The sequence below is a fragment of the Tenrec ecaudatus genome, chromosome 17 (genome assembly GCF_050624435.1).
Source record: "Tenrec ecaudatus isolate mTenEca1 chromosome 17, mTenEca1.hap1, whole genome shotgun sequence".
Classification (NCBI taxonomy): Eukaryota; Metazoa; Chordata; class Mammalia; order Afrosoricida; family Tenrecidae; genus Tenrec; species Tenrec ecaudatus.
In genome coordinates, this window is record NC_134546.1 from 17,452,485 (window position 1) to 17,477,612 (window position 25,128).

General features: G+C 51.5%; 1 protein-coding gene across 2 annotated transcripts in view; it reads right to left on the reverse strand.

The window, feature by feature from the left end:
* The window catches only part of ADD2 (adducin 2), a 49,521-nt gene that overhangs the window by 16,438 nt on the left and 7,955 nt on the right, over positions 1 to 25,128 (reverse strand). For both annotated transcript variants that reach the window (XM_075535365.1, XM_075535366.1), the window contains exons 3-10: positions 24,543 to 24,694; positions 24,085 to 24,165; positions 20,247 to 20,396; positions 18,413 to 18,556; positions 14,947 to 15,045; positions 7,812 to 7,988; positions 1,250 to 1,507; positions 21 to 140 (exon numbers count right to left, since the gene is read on the reverse strand). In XM_075535365.1, the coding sequence (XP_075391480.1) occupies positions 21 to 140; positions 1,250 to 1,507; positions 7,812 to 7,988; positions 14,947 to 15,045; positions 18,413 to 18,556; positions 20,247 to 20,396; positions 24,085 to 24,165; positions 24,543 to 24,694 (1,181 nt within the window). The remainder of the gene's footprint in view (positions 1 to 20; positions 141 to 1,249; positions 1,508 to 7,811; positions 7,989 to 14,946; positions 15,046 to 18,412; positions 18,557 to 20,246; positions 20,397 to 24,084; positions 24,166 to 24,542; positions 24,695 to 25,128) is intronic.

Here is a 25,128-nt window from a genome sequence, read left to right on the forward strand (position 1 = left end):
TGAGAACAGGGCCCACTCACCTTGTTCCGCATGTCCAGCACTTCTTGGGGGTCGGTATAGAGAGGCACAAACTGGTTTGGGTTTTCGATCCGGATGGGCACCCCGCTGCTGGATTTCTCCACTTCATCAGCCTTCATCCACTGGGCAAACACAACAAGGGCAGCCAGGTCAGGTGACGGAGCCAGGCCCGCGAGTTCCCCTGGGCCCAGCCCAGGAGCCCTGGGCCCACCTAACTGACTAGAAAGGTCAGGCACCTACATGAAGGTATCCTCTCCTCTGGGGTCTCTTTGACACCAGAAACAGGCCACCAAGTACACACGACAAAGAAGGCCTCAGCGGTCAGCCAGGAAGAGCACTAGAGCATGGTGGGTGGGTGAGTGGGGGTAAGGTGTGTGTGTGTGTGTGTGTGTGTGTGTGTGTGTGTGTGTGTGTGTGTGTGTGTGTGTGTCAGAGCCTGGGGGCAGTTTGATACACAGGCAGTCACGTGTGCTTGGGATGCAATGACTCACTGATTTACATTCACAGGGCTTTGGTTTTTTTAGGAAGAGCTGCTCTACACTGGCTGCTCGTTACCCAGGTGTGACTGAGCCCTTTCTGATGCAGGGTGACCCCCTATGCATCAAGGACTGCTCCAAGGGGGCATTCAGCGGCTGGCTTGTGGGATGAAGATTGCCAGCTCTTTCTTCCCAGGCACCTCTGGGCGCATTCAAACCTCCGACTTTTCCATGAGCAATTGGAACCGCTCTAGCTGCCACAGACTTCTATGTCCATGAAAACGTCTCCTGAGTGTCAGTGTGCATGTAACAGAGTGACAGGGAGGGAGGGGGAACAAGGAAGAAAGAGCAATGGAGGGAGGGAGAAAATTCAAATGTAATAGAAGGGAATCCCTGCCATCTCTTGGGAATGCCCTGGGACTTCTCAGAAGCCCTCCCTGGGCATGGGAGCAAGAAGCACATGCCAAGTCTTCCTGGGGTTTCCGTGGCTGGAGGACAGCTGGTGCCGCCCCTCCTCTGCGAACCCTGCTCCTCAGACCCAAGAGCTCAGCGCAGAGGAGCAAGACCGGGGCCCAAGGCACCGTGGGAACGAGCAGCTGCTCCCAGACAGCTAGCAAGAAGCTCTGAGAGGGAACTGTACTAACACTGACCCTGGGGAGGCCGGCTCTGCTCTCCTTTGAAAGCTGAATAACTCCCCCCACCCACGACCCCCAACATCTGTCCCAGGCTCCCCACCCCTGGCCTCCCCTCCTTACGGTGGTCTTGGGCCGGGGGCTGCCCATGCTCCTCTGGACCTCATCGGCCACGTTGACCCGCAGGTAGGTGTTGGGGGTGTTGAGCCAGCGGGTCTTCTCCTTCTGCTGTTTGTGGGCGTGCTGCCGCAGGGCGGGCACCGGCGTGCCATCCTCTTCAAACACAAATGCCGTCACCGTGGCTGGGATCTCCACCTCGCTCTTGTGTTTGGTTTTCTCTTGCACGAAGGGGTGGCGGTATGCGTAGCCTGTCCTGTAACCCTGAGGGGAACACAGACAGAGCTCTGATGTGGCGTGTGTTCATGTACACACACACACACACACACACACACACACACACACACACACTCCTTCCTTTTAATGCCTTCAATGGAAAGTAGAGTTTCCTGAACACAACCGAGAGGGGCCTGGCAGTACTTCTGGGTGGTTTCACAACAGCCCCTTCCCCTTGACGGGTGTTGAATTCCTGTGATCCTGTTCAGAAAGGGGGCTTTCCTTCCTATGTTAATGAGCTCATGCCAGTGCAGGTGGGCCCTTTCTGGGTGACGGAACGAGCAGAATTTGACATGGAGACGCACACGGAAGAGAGGTGAGTTCCCAGTTCTATCTCCCCTCCTCCGTGGGGAATACTGCCTAGCTGTACATTTAGATGATTTTGCACACTTTATAACATGTATCATAGACATACATTTTGCATGCAATATATGAGGGGTCACCCCAAAAATGGAATGTTTTTCAAAGTTATGTATTTAATTAAAAAAATTTTTTTTTACAAAACAGCCTTATCATCTTCCAAAGTACTCCCCATTACACTGAATACATTCTCAAATCCACGATTCCATTCTTGGAAACCTTTTCAAACTCATCTGTTTAGATGGCTGACAGCACCTCCTCATTTTTATCTTACCCTCTTCTATGTCGTCAAATCACTGTCCTTTCAGGTCCCTCCGCATTCTTGGAAACAACAAGTCGCTTGGAGTGAGGTCAGGTGAGTAAGGTGCGTGGGGCAAGAAAGGCATGATGTGGTTTTTTTTGCCCAAAACTGGCACAGTGAGAGGGCTGTGTGAGCAGGTGCATGGTCATGGTGGCAAAACCAGTCCCCTGTCTGCCACAGATCCGACCTTTGTCATCACATACTGTCATGCAGTCGTTTCAGAAGCTCTAACTGGAAAGCTTGATCACCAGTCTGACCTGGTGGACCGACTCCAGCTGACATTTTCATCTGTGCAGGACGTTAGCAGATGTCCGGAGTGAGGTTTATCATCAGTCGACATTTCAGCTCTTTGAAACGAGAATACCACTTGTACACGTGCGTGTTTCCCATAGTGCTGTCCTTGTAAGTCACATTCAATGTCACAACAGTTTCTGCAGCACTTTTCCCGAGCAGGAAACAAAATTTCACAGCTGCGTGCTGTTCTCTTAAATCAGCCATCACAAAATCGAGGTTCGCGCAAAACCGCTTTCATGAAAATATTCACTGTGTCCAGAGAGAACCTTCCCAGGCAACGCCACTGGGTGCACTAACTCAGAGCGAGTTGCTCGATGCTCGCCTAGTGGGGGAAATGCATCCTATGAAAGCTCTGCTCTGCCCAGTGCAATGGTTTTTGGGCACCCCCTCATAGTATGACCTAGATAGTATCATAGATATATATTTTGCAATCAGAGGGGTTCATAGTAAAATGATTTATTTTTTGCTCTTTTTACAAATACTAGTTAAACTTGGCATTTTAAATCTATTTAATGGTCACTTGAATCTCTTGCTTGGCAAATTGTCTATTTATGCTCTTGGTCTGTTTTTCTACTGAGGTGTTTGAACTTGTCACACTGATTTGTAATATCTTTGTACATTGGGGATATTAATCTTTTGACTGACATAGATGTTATAAAGATTTTCCACTCCTTATATAACTGTTAGCCTTATTTATGGTGAGGAGAGTGGTTTATAGATATGTACATTTAATATGTTAATTATATGCCAATAAAACTGTTGACAAAAATTTTCATGTAAATCTTGAACTTTTTAATGTCATGAGTTTTTCAATATTTGTCACGCCAATTGCAGGCTTTCCTGGCCATGCTTGCCAAGGTCTTCCCTAACTCAAAATTATCAAGAGTATTGACTGATGTTTGTGTAGAGCGACATGACTTTACTGTTCTGCTTAAATGTTTGACAAATGGGAAATAGATCTTGCTGGAAGGAATGAGGTAACCATCCAGCTTGTGTTCGCCATTTCCCCACAGCTCCCCCTCATGCGCTAAATTCTCGGTATGCTCTTCGTGGCTCTGCTGGTTGGCTGGAGGCCCTGCGGGCGCGTTCACCCTCATTAACTTAGCAGCCCGGCACCAGTGGTTTGAAACACCTAGAGCTCTTCCTCTCAATTTAAGCAGTGCTTTTTAAAAACAAACCAACTTCTAGATGTGAATGAGGTTGAAGGCAAACACAGCAGATCCTAGCTCTACATTCAACCATTTGGACATATTCTGTTGCACCGGATCCATTGCAATCCCTCAACGCACTACCGCATATTCCACTTCCTGCTTCCCTTCCCCACTCTGTGCTGACCCTCTGAACGCTCTCCTTGGGAAAGTGCCCCCCCTTTGGACTGGAATGGTCTGATTCTAAACGCAGACGTGGGTCCCATCCCAGACCTGAAGAGTGGGGGCCACCGTCTTGGGGTACAGTCGGACTCTCGGATATTCTGAGTCTATTTCTGGATTCCTAAGCTGTTGTCCTGATTTGCCAGTGCTGCCCGAGGGCTATCCTGTCTAACGGTGAAACGCTTCCTGACGCTTTACCATGTGGGGAACAAGTGTCCCTAATTAGTCTCCTTGTCTGTAAGGTTCCCATTTTTGAGGGAATATGACATTGAGTTTGAAGATTCATCAGGAGTGGCAGTGGACAGAATACTCTGTTGAGGCTTTATAAAGCAAGAATATGGTACAGGAAAAAATACATTTTCTCTGCTGTCTTTTGGCACATTTTTATGGTTTTATTTAGATGGATTCTGCTTCCTTTGTGATTTACCTCCTTTGAAAATGAGATGACTCCCTCCCATGATTATATTTTCAAAGTGGGCAGCATGAAGGTATAAGAAAGCTAGTGACTTTTGTATCCATTTTAATAATTTGCCACCTGGTTGTTCTAAAGCGCATTAATTTCTACTACCTAATTATTTCTACTATTGTTTCAGTTACCTTGTCTGGACTCCAGACATGTAACCATGTGGCTGTGGTGAGGGCTGTCGAGTCAATCCCGACTCAGGGAACCACTGTCTGGCGGCGCTGTGCCATCCTCACCAGGGTCTGACGTGTGAGCCCATTGCTGCAGATGCGGTGCCTGTGCATCCCAGTGGGGGCCTTCCTCGTGGTCACCGTCCTTCTACGTGGCAAGCATGAGGTCCTGCTCCAGGGATTGTTCGCTCCAGAGAACACGTCCACAGCACGTGAGATGAAGCGTCACCGTCCTTGCCCTTAGAAGCATTCTGGCTGTACTTCTTCCTAGACTTAGACTTGTTGGCTCTTTAGGCAGTCCGTGTGCTTTCGGTACTTTCCATATTTTATCTAAAGAATAAAAATTTCATCTCCTTTCCAACACTTGCTTGACAACTGACACAGTTTTGTGATGTTGACACTGACCCTGTTAACCCCTGGGTGTCAAGATGGAAATGAGCTCCATGGGGTTCAGACTCCCCGCCTTTCTTCTCAGACGGACACTCCTCTTAAGCTGCTGTTCAAGAACAACAGAGCAGTGATCATTGTTCTGCTTCAACAAGTACTAGATGCACTTCTAGGGTTTTCTCACGTCTTGAGAAAATTCATTTTAATCATCTTAAATAAGCAGTACTCTGTGCTATTTCAAAGCTATTGTTTTCGTACATTGCTGTCAAAGTTGAATAAGAATCTTCTGACATTTATTAAGATGATCAAAGAGTTTTTATCCTTGCACTTGTTGATCTTGTGAAACGTATTTTTAAGCTTTCTAATAGAAACCATCCTTGAATACCAGTGATGAGCCTTCATTTGATCCTTGTGTTGTATGATTCTAAGAATTTGCCAGATGTGATTTGCCATTCGTTTCACGTAACATGTAGCATCCTCATTCAAAGGTGATTGACCTAAATGTGTTCTCACTGTTGTAGATTATATTCTTTACATTCTTCTCTAAATCAGCTTAAGTAGCAAGGGAATTCATTGTGACACACACTCAAATTGCAGAAGCCTACGGATGAAAGTGGGAGCCCAGGTCCAGCTTCAGGCTGCCTACGTGGAGTGAGCCCCTGGCAGAGCCCTCGGACCACAGTCGACGGACACAAATAACCTTGCGATCAGACAGACACTATTGTCAACTTGCTCAGGGCGGGCGGAACGACGGTCTAAGATGACACCTGGCCATTTGATCTCTCTCTCTCTTGAGCCATTCTGGATTTGTTCCAGTTTTAAGTATTTCTTGCTTTTTTTCTCTGGTTGAATAGCGCTGGTGGTCTTTCCTTCCTTCCTTTTCAATATTTACTGCTTTTGTTCTTTCATTTTGCTTGTTGCATAGTTCCCGGTTTATGAGCATGCAGAGGGCGGATAGGGAGATAATAATCGATGCAATGGCTTATCAGGGATGGTGGGGTTGGCTGCAGGGAATGGGGAGCAAATGATGAGCACGGAGGAGAGAGGATGCACTAGAACTGATGACAGTGATAGATCACACCTCTGTTTAAATTCAACTGAATTACAGAAGTGTATTCTATGTGAATTATATCTCAATAATAAATACATAAGATAAATAGCATGGGAATTAATTATTCCTTCAGAGTCCGAAAAAAATTCTGCACAAAACCATCTGATCGCAGAGAGCACTCAGTACATAGATTTAATGAAGTGTACTGTCACTGTGGGTTGTGTCCTTTGTCGTTTGATAGGGGTCCTCACGGTCACCTTGAGGAAGCAGAGCAGGGAGGCAATTATTGTAATGACTTAGACGTAGCGAAGAGGGTTGAGGTGTTATCTATGACGATGGCTAATAGGATACAGAACTGATATAAAAATGTTACAAAGATAGATTTCATCTTTCACTTCTTAAAGCAACCCAAGAAGTCACTGTCTCTTCCTACAATTAGCTCTTTACTGAACATGCTTTCTTCTGTTTCTCAAATTGTCCCCATTTATATCTCAGATGACTGACTCGTCTGGTAGCTTCTGGAAGGACAAGAGGCTGGAACTTCTGCTATCTTTTAAAGGACCAGTCTGTCCCTAACAGCGCCCTACAACACTGATGCGTGTACTCACTTACTACAATAGGGCAGCTTTATAATTCTGACAAGAGATCAGGAAAACAGCGGCATTCCATGCTTTCCTTGTTAACGTCCTGAGATTAGAAAGCCGGGCAGAGCAAACGACATAAAGGGTGAGCGTGACCACAATACAAACGTAAGAGAAGCTCTCTTTCTGATCTTTACTCGGTTCTACTTTTAATACCAGCCAGGCTTTCTAGTCCTTCCCTTTACAGAGGTACGATGCCAGCGCCACGCTTAGGAAGGGCTGCAAAGGGCACCGTCTGTTGTTGTTGTTGTTGTCGTTGGATGCCATCAAATCAGTTCTGAGCCACAACAGCCCTGTGCACAACAGAACAAAACGCTGCCTGGTCCTGGCCCGTCCCCACCAGTGTCCGCATGATGAGGCCCTGGGCTGCAGCCACGGGTCAAGCCATCTCGTTCAAGGCCTGCCACCTTTTCCCTAACGTCGACTGGCCTCTCCTGACAACACGTCCCAAGTCCATAAAATGAAGCCACTCCATCCGGCTTCTAGGGAGCACTCTAGCCGTGCTTCTCCCAACACTGGTCAGTTTGTCCTTCTGGCAGTCCAGGGTATTTTCAATATTCTTCTCCAGCACCACCATTCAAATGCATCCATTCTTGGGTCTTCCTGATCTGATGTCCAACGTTCACATGCATTGAGACGATGGAAAATACCATGGCTTGGGTCAGGTGCATCTTAGTTCTCAAAGCAGCATCTTTGTTCCCCAAGACTCTAAAGCAGTCTGTGCAGAGTCCCTTGATCTCGTGACTGCTGCTTCCACGAACACTGATTGTGGCGCCAAGCAAGACAAAAGCCTGGACAACGTCACCCTTTTCTGCATCTACCCTGATGTCCCCACTGGTGCAGCTGTGAAGATGTTGATCTTCTTTACATTGAGCTGTAGATCACAATCCTTGATCTTCATCAGCAAGTGTTTCAAGTCCTCCTCGCTTTCAGCAAGCACAAGCAAGGTCGTGTCATGTTTAAAGCACAGGTGGTTAATAAGTCTTCCCGCCAATCCTGATGCCATACTCTTCTTCTACATAGTAATTAAGTTTTCTTAAAGGCCACTATTTAAATTACTGTTAAGAACGGTCACTAAAAAAATAAAACCATAAAAAGAATGACCACTATTCCAAATCAAATGTCCGATGAGGCTTCACCATCTTACCTGTGATGTGGGTCATTCTGGTGCCCGCCTAAATAAACCCTGCTGCTGACTGGCCGGGGAGGCTAAGCCCCCACAGACTGGGCTGGCCTGGCAACAGCAGGGACTCACCAGGTTGTCCAGCATCCTCATGAGGGCCTCAAACTCGTGCTCCCCGAGCCGGCTCTTCTGCATGGGGCCGAAGGTGCTCCCCGCCCACTGCACGGAGCCCACCTCGTGGGGCCGGTGCTTCTCCTGCTCCAGGAGGATGAGGTTCTCCACTCCCCCAGCACTGGACAGGGCAGACACCTGTGGCAGAAAAAGCAAGCTCTCACGTTGTGCACAGGTCCATGTAAACACACAGTGGGGGGTTGCCGGAGAACCCCAAACATCAGGGAAAAGATGCAGCTTTCTGCTCTTTGCTCCTGGAGGAAAAGACACCCCCAACTTGCTAGGCATGCACCATTCCTAAAGAAAGAGGGAGTCGTAGTTCAAAATCCGTTCTTTGCTGACGACAATTAAAAAGGGAAATAATGAGTGTTGAACCTTGAGAACAACACTGAAAAGTCATCTGCAACACAGCCGCCTTGGAGGTGTGATTATTTCCGGGAAGAGAGCAAGGATGAGCTCAGCAGGGGCTCCAGAGGGCACTCTGACTCATCTACTTCCTCCAGCAAAAAGGCCACTAATGCTGTTCAGTCAACAGAGTGGGTGTCCGTGCTGTCCTGTTCCACATTTGTCTGTGCTTGCGATCTTTAGCATCCATGTGTAGTTTGGCCACTTGAGAGAAACAGGCCCATCTGTAGGCCAGAGCATGAAGCATGGCGAAGGGACAGACCCAGAGCCGGAACATGAATGCGTGACACCCAGCACAAGGAATGACCGCATGGTGACACATGGACAGGTGACCACATGGACACTGCCCATCCAGGGTTCATGCAGGGGCCGCACTACTTCCACCAAGGGCAAGGCAGATTTTCCCCACTGTTACGATTCCATGGGTGGTGAGGCGGCAGGTGGTAGTAGACAATGAACTTCAAGTCTTTGGGCAAGAGGTGTGTGCACACATAGGATGGATTCAGAATGATAAACAGCCTCTATCCATCAGACCAATTCCCCTGTCCCCATGCTCTAATTCCACGCATCTAATGGGATGTGCTGTGCACGCCCACAAATCCTCCACCACTCAGATAATTGGCCGTGGCTGGCTTCCTGGCACAGTCCCCCTACAGAGAGGAGGGTGGTTTTTAAGTACTCCAGGTAGTGATCCGGGCTTGTGCACTGCACATTAGTCCATTAGCGTTCTGTTTAAAAATTGATTTCACATGTAAGCCTGCTTATTAACTGGGAACTGCTCGGATTGTGCCAATGTTCAATGTTCCAGTTCTTTTATTTATTTATTTGCTGAAAACTAAAGGACCCAATTTAGCTTCCCGAATTCAGGAGGCTCACGGGGTGAGGGAGGCCCCAAGGTGTTCATTCACTGGGATAACAATGGCTCCCGTGAGGCTCCCTGGGCAGCTTTCCCCCGGGCCCCCATCACTCGGTGACGAGGACACGCCACATCCCTTCAGCCTCTCGTTTATCACCTCATCCACACCCCTGCAACAGTAACGCTGCGTGGCTCAAGGTCCGGATTGAAGGAGGTCTTGCTGTCATTCTTCTGTGCTGGTGAATCCACTGCAGCTCACCTGGTCTTTTCTCTGCAGTGTGGCTGGTGGGTTAAAACGCTCAGACTTCCAGTTAGCAGCCAAGCACTTAAGCATTGTGTCACCAAATCCCCTGCCAGCAAGTTCATCTCAATTCACAGTGACCCTCTACAGAGTTCCCAAGGTGTGGATCTGTGTGGGAGCAGATAGCCTCATCTTTCTCCTGGGAAGTGATGGGGGGATTGAACCACGGACCTTGGTTAGTAGTTCCACCCTTACCCCACCGAGCTGTCAGAGCTCTTTATTGTGGCACCTTACATAGCCTTAGAGGCTATTTCTTCCATCCCCCACGCAAAGTAAGAATGCCCGGTGAATAACCCAAAAGGTAGTCACAACTCCATTCTCGGGAGGCAGCCTCTTCCATTGTGGCCCGAACATCTCAGAAGAGTTACTTGAGTTAAAAGCTGTCTGATCATTGCCTTCACTCCTGGGCCCTGGCTTTGTCCTCTGTGGTCAGGTTTGCCTAATTCTGAAGCCCCTCGACCTCAACACTGAGACTGGGAATGTGCGTGGAAACCCAGCCTAAAGGCAGTGAGTCCCAACTCACTGGCCAACAGCCTGTGCGGGCTTTCACTCTCGGGCCACACTCTCCCTCCTGTCTTGAGTCACCGGCTCCCTGAAGGGAGCACTGGCTTATAAGCAGAGCTACCCCCAGACTGCCCTGGAGAGACAGCACAGGGTGGTGTTTCAGGGCACCGGCTCTGGAGCCAGCCTGCCTGGGCTTGAATCCTGCTTCTGCCTTTGACTGCCTGTGGGGTTTGGGGAAGCTGTTTACTTCACGAAGCGTATTTAGGGTGATGTTTGTAAAGCAGTTCGGGTGAGCCCTGATGTGCAAGCAGTACCATCCATGTAAGTGTGTGAGACACACATGCTGAAGGTTTCCATGAAAGGTGGAGACGCAGTGGCCCTGGGGACCAGTCACTAATGGAAAGGGAATTTCCCACATCCTTGTCAGAGCTGCCTCCTCCCACCTCCCTCTTCCTCCATCAGTTCCCATGGTGATGGGTAGCAGACGGAGAAGACGTGCCCAAGCACCGTCCCCTCTGCCCGCAAGCAGAACAAGGAGCTGCCGCTCTCAGCTGGTGATGACCTAGTTTCTGAGAACCCCAAACAGATGGGGAGCAAAGGGAACAAGGTTCCTGGGATCAATAAGACCCGCGTAGCTTTGAGCCACAAAAAAGAACCACAGCCACGGTTGCTTGTTTGCCAAGGTCACTGAGGGAGAAATCCTGGCCCCTGGTGGCAGTGACAGAGCTGCAGGGGTGACTGTTGCCTGCCAAATGGCCCTACAAGGGGCTGCAATTCGGACAGTGCCTGCAGACTCCAAGTACCCTGGCTCTCCCATGCCCTCATCCACCCATATCTCTGACCCACTCTCCCACGTCTACTGGCTCTGTTCTTCTTTCTGGAACCCTCCCGTCCCACCAGCTGAGGAAAAGCCTGCTGGAGCTTGTTGGAGGTTATCTGCCCTCGTTCCCTGATGCGCATGAACAAGGTCACCTAGAACCAGGCCTGGGCAGGAAGTGGCAGGGGGCAGGGCAAAGAGAAGCATGTCTGAGAGCTGGCCGGGACAGCAGCTGGCAGTTTTGCCCTTGGATCGCCTCTTAGCAGCTAGATGGCCGTCTGCCTTCAGTTAAATTGCACCGTGGCTACAGCTGGGAGCCTGGAGCCTGGCAGAACCATACTTCAATGTGGGTGGGTCATTCCTGGCATCCTTCCCATGCAACATTGAAGTCTAGGCTGCATTCACAATGGGATTGTTTTTCATGAGCGCAGTGTCTCCTGCTAGCCTCTTCTGGAGAAGGCGAACGGGGACTGTGAGATTTTTAACGTGGGCGTGGACCCATCCGAGGCACTGTCTGAAATGTGGCATACAGTAATTGGGGCTCAGGCTGCATCCTTGATTGGGGGTATGAGAAGCATCACAGAGGCGTCCTGCGTCCACCTCCACATTTCCTGTTATTTCCGGTGAAAATGTCACAGCCCTTCCACTGATACCTCTTCATCGCTATCCCAACACTTCCCTTCTCCGCAGCTTCCCCTGAGGACTACTGAAGGCACCGCGGGTGGACCAGCCACTAGTGATGCTTCTCTGGCCCCAATCCCATTCTTCCAGGTGAGTCTCCAAAGAAGGAAGGAGCAGGTGTTCCTCCTGGAGGCACTGCTCTGCCCAGAGTGGCCAGCAGAGGGCAGGCGGGACCCAGAGCAGCCCCCCTGCAGAGCTGACACCTCCGCAGGAGCAGACCACTGCGCCAGTCAACTGAGTCCTAAAATTATGGGCAGCACCATCCCTCTGTGTCTGAAAAGCCTGCCCTTGCACCCGCCCTCCAACTCCCACCGGACAGCTGAGGAATCAGAGGCTCCGAGGAGGCACGCCCTTTGTGCAAAGGCTTACAGCCCAGGCTGGAAGCAATGGAGCCCAGGCCAGCCTGATACACAAGTCTTTCCTCAGCTGTGCAGACATTCGCGCTCACGTTGATCCGCCGCCACGTTTCAGACAGCGTGAGCCTGACCTGGCCGGTGACATTTATTACCTAGTCAGCTTCTGGACCTGCCTTCCTGTTGCTCCTCCACCAGCTCCTCTGGGTAGTCCCATGATCACTGAACCCCCACCCCACCCGGTGCCTAAGCGACTTAGGGAAGCTCACCATAGGCTCCCAAATGTCCCCTTAGGACAGCCCCTGACTGCTCAGGCTGCCATGTCAACAAGCTACCCTGACCTGCGCTCTACTCCTCTTATAGACTTGATCAAGCACCTGGTCTCCGACTTCTCCTGACACCTCCTCAACTAAACCCTATTCCCTCCTCCGAGAGTGATTAGCGAGCCTTACTGGAAATTCAAGTCAAGAGGTGAGCAGGGACATGCCTGTATCCCAGGAAGGGAGGTAAACCAGGTGGGGCAACCTGCCCTTGGGGAAAATGTTTACCATTACTGATAAAGGCAGCAAGAACACGCCCAGGACTGTGTTCCTAATTGGGCCTAATTTCTATGCAGCCCTTGGTGACCCAGGCCAAGTGCTAAGGACAATGGGGACTTCAGACTCTGTCCTTTCGAGGGGCACAACATCCTTTACAGGCCACACCCGAAGGATTCCATGTGGAAACCCCACCAAGCGAACAGGTCTTGACCACAAACTCACTCACTGTAGCAGACCGGGAAAGGACACGTTCCCCTTGGGCCAACGGCTGAAACCAGATGCCTGCTACCCCCAGGTGACGGAACTGGTGGCCATTGCTCTGAGGGAACCCAGGGAGGGATGGCCCAGGACTACCGGGTATTTACCATTTTCATGCTCTCTGCTCTTTTATGACCTGCGTTAGCCTAGCGGGCAGGGTTCTGCATTTGTAAAAAAGCGTCATGGAAAGTTGTGCCCTATCCCTAACCCTCACTGTTCCTGTAAATAGGATCCAGTCACTTAAGTTATGAATCTGAACAAGTCAAGAATTCATGTACTGCTGTCCAGAAAGCCAGCCTGCACATGTACAGCAACCCTATTTCCTAACGGCCCTATCGGACAGGGTAGAACTTCCCATGGATTTCTGACACTGTAACTCTTTGCGAGAGAGTAGAAAGCCCCCACCCCACCCCTGAGTCGGCATTGACTTACTGGTGGCGGTACATTTGCTTTGGGGTTTATACATGTGTCATTTCCTTTGCTCAACAGAGTTTGACATGCTGTACCACTGGCTGACCCCATGACACTATCACTGGAGTGAGGAGCCCGGCTGGTGCACTGTGTGGCGTGTTAGGCTAACCTAAAGATCAGCAGTCGGAATCCACCAGCTGCTTCAAGGGAGAAAGACGTGGCTTTCTGCTCCCATAGAGAATCAGTCTCAGAAGCACACAGGGGCGGGCCTCTTCTTTCTTCTAGAGTCCCTATGAGTCAAAATGAACTTGATGGTAATGAGGCTGTTGCTTTTTTAATTTATCAATAGAATTGCTTTAAACCCCACAGGGAAGATTTATAATGTTCCCCAATAAGATAATGACATCTCTAAAGTGAACCAGAGACATATACAAATCATAGATACAGGAACGGATTTGGGGCTCACACTTAATCCTAGCCCTAATCTAAACACAATTAGTTCTTGGTCCTACGAGCTGGGAGGCCTGCTGTAGAAATCATTGGAAAGATGGGTGGTAGGGCAACATGTGGTGACAACACTAGACAGGGTCCAGCTATCAGAAAGAACCGTGGCTGGGGTCTTAAAGACTTGTCTCCAACCAGCAGCCATCTAAGTGGGGCATCAGCTAAGTCCACACCAAAGAAACATACTCGCCTGTGTGAGCCAAGGTTTGTATATAACAAATCCAAATCAGGAGGAGGAAAAAATATCGAGCTTAAACGCTGAACTCCGGGTTTGCAGAATGCTATGGATGACGAGGGAAACCCCAAATCCATGTGCAGGGTCCCCTCCTGACGACACCTCAATGAATCCTCTCCGTCCCCTCGGACCATAGACCAGGCACCTAAGGGAGCAGCCTTGCCGTCAGACAGAGCACACTGTAAAGTCAATTACGGCAGATGTAGTGAGGCTAAAATGTTACATCTTATCATTTGATCATCCCTTTGTCACATTCTCAATTTGTTCCAGTTTTTAATCTATTTCCTGCTTTCTTTTCCATTGAGGTGCTTCTCTGTTTTATTTTGTCATTATTGTTGGGGTGTTTTGTTTCCTGTTTTAATTTTGCATGATTGTCTGTATATGAAAACCAGGAAACATCAATCTATACAGAGAACAAGGAATTAATAATTACCTAGGGACACAGCAGGGGAGATTGAGGGGAAATGGGGAGCGGACTATAAAATAGAAGATGGTTGTTATAAGAGCTGTAAGAGTCCCCAATAAAATGGTCTTTAAAAAAGAAGAAAATGTCCACAAACTGGTTGTGGGGTGACAATCACACAACTCTTCTTACTGTGACTGAATGACTGAACTGTGTGATGTAAGAATTATATGCTGATAAAGCTATTTTGAAAACAAGTAACTTTTCTTAAAAAAAACAAACAAAAAACGACGACCTGTCTAACATCTACTGAGCACACAGGTATAGGAAGCATAGCCCCAGATAACATATGCACTTGGTGAGTTTGTATGTGCCCTGTCACAGCTTCCCCACAGATAGGTCCAGGCAGCACCCCCGCTGCAGGCATGGCCCCACCCTGCAGCATTGGGTGTTGGTTATTAGACAATGGTGGTCTTTTTTTTCTTCTTTTAATCATTTTATTGGGGGGCGGGGGTTCGTACAGCTCTTATCACAATCCATACATCCATTGTGTCAAGCACATTTCTACATATGTTGCCATCAACATTTTCAAAGCACCTGCTTTCTACTTGAGTCCTTGGTATCAGGTCATTTTTTTAAAAAGGCACGGAACTGATAGTGTGAAGCTTTAGAAGGGGAAGATGATACTCGAGCAGAGAATTAGGGCAAGTGCTGTCGGAAGGTGAAGTTCAAAGGGCTCCCTGACTCACAGGCTCTGGGTCCCCATCTTAGCCTGCAGGCCTATGCCAGAGCCAACTCCTGGGCCCACTTTCCAGAGGACCTCGCTCACCTGTATCTCACACGCAGCCTGCAGGTGGAAGACCTTATAAAACGCCTCCTCCACGGTGTCGCCGAGAGCAACCACTCCATGGTTTCTTAGCACCAGGATCTGTAAAGGAACACAAAGCCACATCAAGCCTCAAACTGTCCTCGCTTCCACTATGAGGAAGTTTTTATTTTACTCTAATAAGCTTCCATCCGATCCCACGCAAAGTCCCCAACACCCGACTCATGTGTTTAAACAAACACGCCAATGCTACCCACACCTGTAAGGTGAGCCCAAAGCATCCACCCTACGCAAACTGAAGGTGCCATCTAAACTGAGACGGAAGAGACTGGTGGCTTTCCTTGAGGACTTTCTACATGGCCCAGAGTCGCTATCATCTTGGTCAAACTTGCTCAGTGGGGTTGTCGGTAGTTGGTTTTTCTGAAGTAGAGCAGCAAACCTTTCTTTCAGGAGAGCTTCTCTATGAGCTCGAGCCTCCAACCTTTGGGTTAGCAGTCAAGCACATTAACCACTTGCAACCTTCAGGGATTCCCTGGAAAACTTAGATGTCAGCAAGGCTGGTGTTCAGGTTGACATGAAACGCTTTGATGTCCAAGACAAGGGTCCAGCCTCAAAAGCAGGCTCATGCCCCTTGTGGCTCAGTCTCCTCGGGGGGTTCAAAACCAAGGCGGTGGTTCTCCAAGAAGTGGTTTTGTAGAAACAAGCAAGGGATCCAAGAGTCTAAGGATTCCCCTAATGGCTCTGGGCCTCAGATCTCTGTTCAGTACAAGATGTGAGGGCTCCTGGCATCCCAAAGACAGGAGACAGGAGTTATGGCACTGAACCCACCCCCATGTTTGGATAACCAGCCATTTACGTTCGAAAGGGCAGCACTTACCTATGGGCAGAGGGACAGGGAAGGAGGAGGACAGGGAACAGTAAACACAGGTAGGAAACGGGACAAGGGATGGTCCACTAGAGACTGCAGTGGTGGAGGTGAAACAAGGTGTACATGGATTGTTGGAGGTAAAACCAATCACCTGCCCTGTGCACCTCGGCCTCGCTCACAATAGAGTGTTTCCCAAAAAAGGCCCTCTGACATCACTTGCCCTCCTAACTCACGGATCTTCCAGCTGAAGAAACCAAAGGCCAAAGAAGCAGACGCTCTCTCAGCTAGGTGGAGACAGAATCTCAGCTACAACCCCATGTCCCATTATTCGGGCCACATTTCTGCTCATCAGGGACATGGGGGTCAGAGAAGGGGAAGAGCTTCTACCAAGAGCAGGAGTCCCCAAGGCCCAGGGGCCCCTCTCTGCCACACACTCTTCCTGGTTGGTTTTATCCCAGGAGCTCTCTGAGACCAGATGATGCGTCAGATCCCCAGGTCTGGTCTGTCCCTGCAAGAGGCTGGGCGGGCCAGGGTAGCTCTGAATATCACATCCTTTCTTGGTAATAAAAAGAGCTGGGGGGTCCCCCCCCATCTTGTACCCCAAGAACACAAAGAGAGGCTGTCTCTGACACACAGGCTGGTGCCATGACAAATGCTCCATCTCTCAACCCCTGAAGCGCTTCCTCAGTGTGACTAGCTCCTCCCCATCCCTCCCGCTCTCCCAGCCACATTCCAGAGGATGTCACAGGGGGGGCAGCAGGCATCTCTCACCCCTTGTGGCAAGTGGGAACCTGGGGACACTCAGAAGGGAAGTGACAGGGCAAGGAGTCTCTGGTAAGGACAAAAGCAAGAGTCCATCTGAGGCTGCATCTAAATGCTGCCCATACGAAGCTGACCTTTTCCACCCTCTACTTTGTAAAGTAGGTGCTTACACCTAAGCTAAGCAATAATGAGGGTTCATTTTCCTCTATCAAGTTGGGAGGTGGGGTGGTGATAACACTCAAGTTTGGGGAGATGGCAGGCAGAAGCGTTCTCAGGGGAGGGGAGGGGTGCGGAGAGTAAAACTGGGTGGTAATGGAAGCAGCCCAGCAGCCTGTGTGATCCAAGGATTGTGAATTATAAAACCCAAATCTGAAAGAGGGAATCGTGGCCAAGTTTCAATTGTGACCACCTCATTTGCAGAAGGATGGATGACAGTGGAAGGCCAAGACCCATGTGCAGGGTCCCCACATGGATGAAGCCTCTGGTGAATCCCTCTGAACACAGACCAGGGATGTATGTGGTCAGACAGGGAGCATTCTACAGGAGAGGATGGCCGATGGAGTTGGGTTAAAATGTACTGCCATATCATTTGATCTCCCCTTTGACCCACTTTGAAGCTGTTTGCTTGTTTTTGACATTTCTGCTTTCACTTTGATTTTTTCTGTTTTGTGCAGTCATTGTTGCTGGGTGTTTGTCTGTTTGCTTGTATGCATGCCTATGAATGTGTTTATTTGGCATGGTTTTCTGTGTATGGATCCAGGCTATGTAAGTCTTTAGAGACAGTGACTGGACAGGGGCACGGCAGGGGAGGATGGGGGAATGGAGAGCTGACAACAATGTGCACAAGAAGAAGATGCTCTGGATTGACTGTGGTGATGACTGTCCAAATCTTCCTCATTTCATTAAATGATTAAATTATATGATATGTGATGTATATGCTGATAAAGCTATTTTTATTTAAAAAAATGAATCAAGAAATTTTAACTCTCTCTAAGAATCTAGTTAGGAGCACTGATGGTGTAGTGGGTTACTCATTGGGCTAACTGCAAGGTCTGAAGTTCAAACCAACAGCCACTCTGTGGAAGAAGAATGATGGGGGTCTCTGCTCTCATAAAGACTGACAGCCTCAGGAACCCACAGGACCATTGCACCCTGTCTGACAGGGTCATGGTGAGTCGGAATCCCCTTGCCGGCAGTGAGGGGAATCCAGCCTCAGGTAATCATCTCAGAAACCCAAAGATCTGGCTGAAAAGATTTCCATCACTGTGGCATTTCTATTAAGGTCTGATGTGAGAGTCACCTTCTGATGATCAACCATGGTGGTCATTGGCATTCACACAGTGAGGTGTCAGTTAGTAACTAAATGCAATGAAAAAAATTTAAAAACAAAAGATAAATGTAATGATAGAAAGATACTGGAGAGCACACAAATGGAGTGCACACGAGGCTCCTCTCTGCAAGGTCTGCCGTTGAAACCAGCAGCTGCTCCACCACAGAAAGACCAGACTCTACTCCTGTCAGGAGTGACAGGTCAGAAGTGCCCCTGTGGCACTTCTGACCTCCAGGGTTGCTATGAGTCGGAAACGACTTGGTGGCAGTGAGTTTGGTTTTGGTTTTGCTGAGGGAAAGCAGGAGAAGACATTTTAGGATCCGAGTTTGGGAAACACGTGTGACTATCATGAGGGCTTGCACTGAAATCTCGGCCTAGTGTGATTTCCATGTGCTTTTCGGGGTGTATCTGCCGCTTCCACACATGCTCCAATTAGCACCTGGGCCACCACTGTGCCCTCAGCATCAGCAACTGCCCCCCACAGCCCTTCCCCAGCAAAGGGGCCTGACCTTGCAGGTGGGTCCAAGGCACTTCTGCAGGTTGATTCGATCCACTTCCTGCTCCATTTCCCCATTGAAGTCATAATAGGCCATGTCCCCTACCAGCAGGGCATTGTGGGAGACAGGCAGAAGGCCCCACTTCATGGCTGATACCTGGAGAGAGAACAGGAGAGTTAGCACTTGCAAATCTGGTCCTCGGCACTTTCCAGCTTGCCCCTATCCCCACGCTGCCCTCAGGGCAGCACCGTTTCTCCTATAGAGCAGCTGCCCAGTGCCAGGTGGTAGGGCAGACGACAGGGCTGGACAGCCCCTGGACTCCTTCTCACCAGCTTGGGGTCTTGCTCTCCCACCGCTTCCTCTAATGTCTTCCCACCGTTTGATCAGGAGCCCCGACAAGCGGTCCCCCTTTAAAGGTACGGAAAAGAGTACACTCAAGAGAGTTACTGCCGTGCCTGCCTCCGGCCCAGTCTTAGGACTCTGGGAAGAAGCAAGGTGGGGTGGAATTTGCACCAGGCTGGTGGGAAGCAGGGTCCAGGGTGCCCCGGGGTGGGTTCCTGGAGACCCCCAGCCTCCTCACGAGCAGGTAAGTCCACCCAGAAGGCCTGATTTACAGACAGTGGGTAACCCAGATGCCAGGACACTGGTTACACCCCAGGCAGTAAGCCCACCGCAGCCTGACCGCAGAGCCAGGAGCAAGGCGAGGTGGAGAGGATGCTCCTGCCCTTCCTGAGCGGCCTGGGTCAGCCCCAAGCTCTGCAGAGCATCTCTGGGTCTTGGTCTAAATTCTAGAGGTCTAGGAGTCCTGCTGGTGCCGCAGGTTAAGTGCTAGGCCACTAACCTTAAGATCCTCGGTTCAAGCCCACCAGCCCCACAGGAGGAAAATGAGGCTGCCTGCTCGTATGAATGAGTTTCCGTCTCGGAAACCATAGGGAGCAGTTCTACTGTCCTCTCGGGCCCTTCGGGGTTGGAATTGACTCAATGGCAGTAGGTGTGGTGGTGGGTTTGTTTTAGTTTCTCATGACCAGTACGTGTTGCTGAGGAAACTGCAGTCAGGGGTGTGGCCTGGGGCTCAAGAGGGCGGGGCTAAGGTTGGGGCAACGCCCAGCACTGGTTGTCCGCTGTCTTTCCAGGTCAGGTGGCAGTGTTAGGTGCACGTGGAGAAGTACATTACTACACCAGGGGCCGCCTGCTTCTTGAGCTCTTCTGGACCCCAGCTCTGGGCCCTCTTGAGCCAAGTAAGTGAGTCCCCTCTTCTGTTGAGACCTCTCCTCCCGGGAGTCCGGGCGGGGTAAGGGGGCACAGGCCAGCAGGACTGGCCTGAGTAGAAACTCAGGTGTCAGCTGCTCAGCCAGTGGCCTGGGTGGGGAAGGCGGGAGCTGGGGGAAGTGACACATCTTTATCCTATGGCCCAAAGCCACGATTTTGGTAAACATAAAAAATGGAGAGAATGAGGCCCCACCCCCTCATCCCACGGTGGGTCTTTTTTCTCTTTCTTTACCTTGGCCTGAGTGCCAAGAAATCGTGCCCAAACTTTAACATGTTGAAACTGCTACTAGCCTGAATTTGGGCGGCGCCCCAGTGACGTAATGGCAATGCAAGGTCGGCGGTTCAAAACCACCTGCAGCTCCACAGGCGGAAGACAGGCTCTCTACTCCTGTGAAGAGTGATTGTCTGAGAACCTCACAGGGGCAGTCCTGCCCTGTCCTGTAGGGTCGCTGTGAATCGGCATGGACTCGATGGCAGGGAGTTGAGTTTGGGGGCTTATGCCTTTTCGTCGGGGAAATGGGCAGTGGGCTCCATGAATGACCTGCAGGGGGCCGCGAGCCTCAGGAAGGCCACTCACCGCGGCCGTGGCGGGGGTGTGCAGGTGGATGATGCACCGGACGTCGGGCCGGGCTGCGTAGATGGCCGAGTGCAGGCAGAAGCCTGTGGTGTCCACCGGGAAGCAGCTGCTGCCCTTCTCCACCACCTCGCCCAGGATGTTGACCTTCATCTGCACACCGGAGGAAGGGAGACAGACAGGTGTCCGCAAGCTGGCAGGCTCCACAACCCCCCTTTCAGGTCAGACTGGTGCTCCTTCTACCCACCCACGAAGCCCCCTGGTGTTGGGAAGAAATCCAGGACCCCAGGTTACACGCTGGGCTGTGACCCTCGCAGTCGGCAGTTCAAAGCCCCCAGCAGCTCTGCGGGAGAAGGCCTGGGCTTTCACTCCCGTGAACCGTTACAGTCTCAACCCACCCACAGGGGTCGCTATGGAGTCAGCAAGGACTTCACGGCAGTGAGTTTGGGTTGGTTTTGTTGTTTGGGCTTGGCCCTCAGTGTGCTCAATCTAACAGGGGAAAACAAAGCCGTAAACAAGAGACGCGCAGTTAGCTATTCAGCATAGAAAGGCTAGAAGAGTTTCTTGGACCGTGCTGTGCACAGCCAGCACCTGCAGGTCTCGTCAAAGCGCAGGTGCTGGCTCAGTAGGTCGGCGTGGGGGCTGGGAGTCCGTGCTCACAGCGAGCTCCTACCTGGTACCCTGACACCTGTGCTGTTGGCCACACTGTGAGTAGCAAGAAACCAGAAGGGAACAGCTCAGAGAATACTCTAGAAACAGCTGTCAAGGGATCCGAGAGGCATCCCGTGGGACCTCCAAAGGCTGAGCCTTTGAAAATTTATTCCTGAGATAGCTTGACCATCCGCCACGCACAAAGGAAAGGTCTAATGAACACCCCATTCACCAGTTGCCCAAAAAGGTCTTCAAGGACAGGTAAGAAGGAGTTGCCAGTCTGGTCGTCTGCTTTGCTTTCCAAGGAGTTAAGCGTGCTGTGATTGAAGGTTGTGCCCTCCTGTGTGTATGTGGGCAACCACGTGTGCATGCATGGCTGCCTGTAGGGTCAAGAGTTGGGGGAAGACAAAGCAGCGCTGAGAGCAGTCAGCAGGAGGGCTGGCCTGGCGCCCACGGCTGAACCAGGCTGTTCTCTCCTTCCACGAGTGACTTCACAGAACACCATCAGCAGGAAAGGTCACCTCACGACTGTGATGCAGCAAGATGCCAGACCTCTTAGTCAAGCCTAAGGCTAGGCCAACCCAAGAGCCCTGAGCAATCCAACAACGGCTTGTATTCCCTTTACCAGCTAGCCCGGGCACCTCATTCCACTGCCCCCTCCGCACCCCCTCCCCCATGGCAGAGAAAAATGATTCACATGCCCAAGGAGAAACCCATCCCTGCATCCTGACAGGGGCAAGCCCCCTTCATGACTTCCCTAATACTGACACAAGCCCCGACATAGTCCCCTCGCCGCACTGTCTTCCAGATCTGGTTCCCTGGGTGAGCTCTCCTGGCAGCTGGGCAAGCACCCTCCCTCCCTGACTGACTGCAGGCACCCCAGGCATCGACGAGCTACACCACAGTTTCTAAAATCCACTCAGCACTAGTCCTGGGTCTCAGATGCTGGCCGCCCAAAAGTAGCAGAGGAAGCCGTCCCACCATTTGCCGTCCCCACACCCTGTAGGGGTGATCGCTCAGACAGACCAGATGGGGGGCAGAAAGGAGGCAGGGGTGGGGTGGGAATGGGGGGTAAGGGCACACAGCTAACACATTTGCTGAAACCGAAGCATTAAGACGGTCAACAAAGCCTCTTCCACAAAATGCCATAGTTGGTGACCCTTCATGGCATGAGCATGCCCTCAGTGCTGCCTGACCGCTGGAAGCCCGCAGCCCACCCACCTTAGGCATGGCACACCCTGCGTCCAGCGCTAACCCCTCCTCGGAGGAGGCTTGCTCTAAGTTCCCTTACTGGGGTGGTCTTTGTTGTTTCCCGGTCCGTCCTTCAATGCCTAGCCTGTCTTCGCTCAAGAATCTTGGCAGCCTCACGGGACAGCTAGTCTCCATACGATGACTTTGCACAAGTAACAAGAGACACTGGCTCTTGAGGACATAGTCCGTGGGCATCGCTGAGGTCCACACTTTCAGAAAGCAGCTCGCTGGCAGGACACACTGCTTAGTGAGTGGAGACAAGCCAGTCTCTGGCCTCTCCTCTCCCCTGTCCCTCCCCATGCAGTGCAAGAGCTGCACCTCCAGCCACACACAGCAGCACTGAGTCTACACAGGCTTCCTGGGCCTCCCAGGCCAAGCTGCCCCAGCCTTGTACCTCGAGGCCAGACCTCTGACGCTATGGTGTCCAAATGCAATGGACTTCACCTCTTCGAAGTTCCACAAGCTCCTCAGACGCAACTCCAAGCCCCCATCCCACAGACCGCCGGGTCCTTCCAAAGGCTTCTGTAGCCCTGCCTCTGCTCCTGCAGTGGAGACAGTCCTGCAGGACCCGATCTCCTCCCTGGCTCACTGGGACAGCTCCCAGCCAGTGGACCTGCCATCAGAATGCTTCTACACAGCTGTCAAGGGCACTTCCCATAGTGACACCCCAATCTTATTGCCTAAGGGACTTCAGTGGCTCTGCATGTCCAATGGAGTCGAGCCACATGTCCTGACAAGGCATCCTGTGTGCCTCATCATCGGGCCCAGGTCCCCTTCCAGCCACCCATGGGATGTTGGATACGTGAGCCCGACCCAGCGTGTGCCTGTCCTCCCCAAAGCACAGGGCTCTCACAGCTATACGCCTGCTGAGACCTGGCCCCCTGCCCACTCCCCACTCCCCCCCCCACCACTCCCTGCCCTCCTGGTCCAAGTCTGCTGACTCTTGATGACTCCTGAGCACTCCGCTCGAGGACCAGGGTTCACCCGAGAAGCCCCGTCCTTCGGCCCTCCACCCACGTCAGCACACTGGGGGGGGGGGGGGGCAGGGGGACCTTCCCTAGGCCCCGAGCTTCATTTGTCTCTATCTAAGGTCTCTTCATCCTGAGATTTAGTCACTGACTGCCTTACCTGTCTCCCTGAACCCTAGAATAGGGACTCCTAGAGGACAGAGCCCCTGTCATCCTGGTCTCCATGGACTGAGTCCCCTGGGCCAGGACCTCTGTGATTGGCACCAGTATGCTTTCCTGCCTGGTGGCCTGGGAAGTCCCTGAGGTCCTGCCCCATGCCGGCACAGCCTGAGAGTCCATCAGCCTCGGCTTTTTAGAGAGCAGCCAGAGTCTCCGCCCGAGGTTACCTCAAGCCTGCAGAGTCTCAGACACGAGGTCCTCCTCTCACGGGCACAGACCCGCCAACCACAGCTCACCTGTCTAGGAAAGGTAGGCTGCTTCCTTTCTCCCACCTACCATCTTTCCTGATCTAAGCCAGTTTCCTCAATCTGTGTTCCACACCTACAGGGGGCGGGAGAGCGGACAGGGGTCCGGAAGCTACCAGTAACGACCTCCGCCTGGACAAGTCAGACATTGCTTTGAGACAAACCCCGTCTCTAGGACGAAGACATTCTTCCTTCCACGAGGCCCTCACAGCCTCTGCAGTCCAATCCCAGGCTTTGCCCCGGCCCACAAACCCGCGCTGGTCGTCTCAGCTGGCCCTTGCCATGGTCTCGCCTGCTTGCCTGCACTCACACCTGGCCTCCTGGCCGAGTCGCACCCTGGGCACTTGGTTTGTTCTGAAGGTCATATGTCAGCTCTGTCCTATCAGATTGGTGCTCTGTGAGGGGGAGGACGGCCTTGGCTAATGGGGAGAGGGTCGGTCACTATAGGAGAGACGGGTTCTGTCACCTCAGCAAGCAGTGGGCCGAGAGGCCCTGGCTTCTACTCACCAGGCTGGACGCTGTCACTTCACTGCAGGAAACTCCCTTGGGGCTGATGAGGAAGTGGTCCTGCTCCTTGCTGACCCGCAACTGGAGGAAAGGCACGGGTTCTCAGGGGCCTTTGAGGGGAGGCGCCCAGGTCCAAGGACACCGCTCCAAACTCTTCTTCCCTTGAATCAACTGTGCCTTCCTCCAAAGAACCCTTCTCCCCCAGCCCGTGGAGAGCAACAGCCCAACCCATCTGTGTGTGGAGCTGGGGATATGGGGCTATGAGAGGAACCTGGAAACGGTCACGGGGAGCCCTGGAAACAGGACCTAGGAGAGGCACCCACTGGGCAGAGCTTTCTCGGTTAAGTGGCTGCAGCAGTTGGAAACCCTGGAAGGGCTTCGTGCATCCCAGCCAATGGCTACCAGCAGTGTCCCAGCTATGCCAAGGGTGTGGAGTTCTCCCGTGGGCCTCCCCTCACCGTGACGTAGGTGTCGCTCAGCTGGGCCCAACCATAGATGTCCAGGAGTCTGTAGACACTGCTGATCTTGCACCGCATGAGCCGCTCCCCCTTGGCCAGGTTCAGAGAGTCCACTGTGTGGAGGTCATTGATGGGCGTCATCATGGAGAAGTCTGCGGGGACAGTCCAGCGCTCAGGGATAGGGGCTCCCACTGCCCTCCCCGTCCTTGCCCAAGTCCTCTCCAAATCCTCACTGGCACTACAACTACACAGAGGCGTGTCTAAGCAAGGAAGTCAACGTTCTTTGGTTCTCAGGACGGAACTCTTATATAAGGAGGAGGAAAAAAAACGCAGAATAAGTATTTATGCTCAATAAAGTCCTCTGCTTATTAGGGTAATGATCGCATTGCTTTGGGCCATGTGGTAGTTATATAATCTGGTGTCAACTTGAGAAGGGGTGGCCTCTAGCCTGTCAATCAGGTCACAGCTCAATGACCTCAAGGAAATAAACAGCTGACTGGGGGCAGATAAACACACACTCTCTGATTTGTCTTCCTCAGCGGTTCTCAACCTGGGGGTTGCAACCCCTTTGGGGGTCAAACAACCC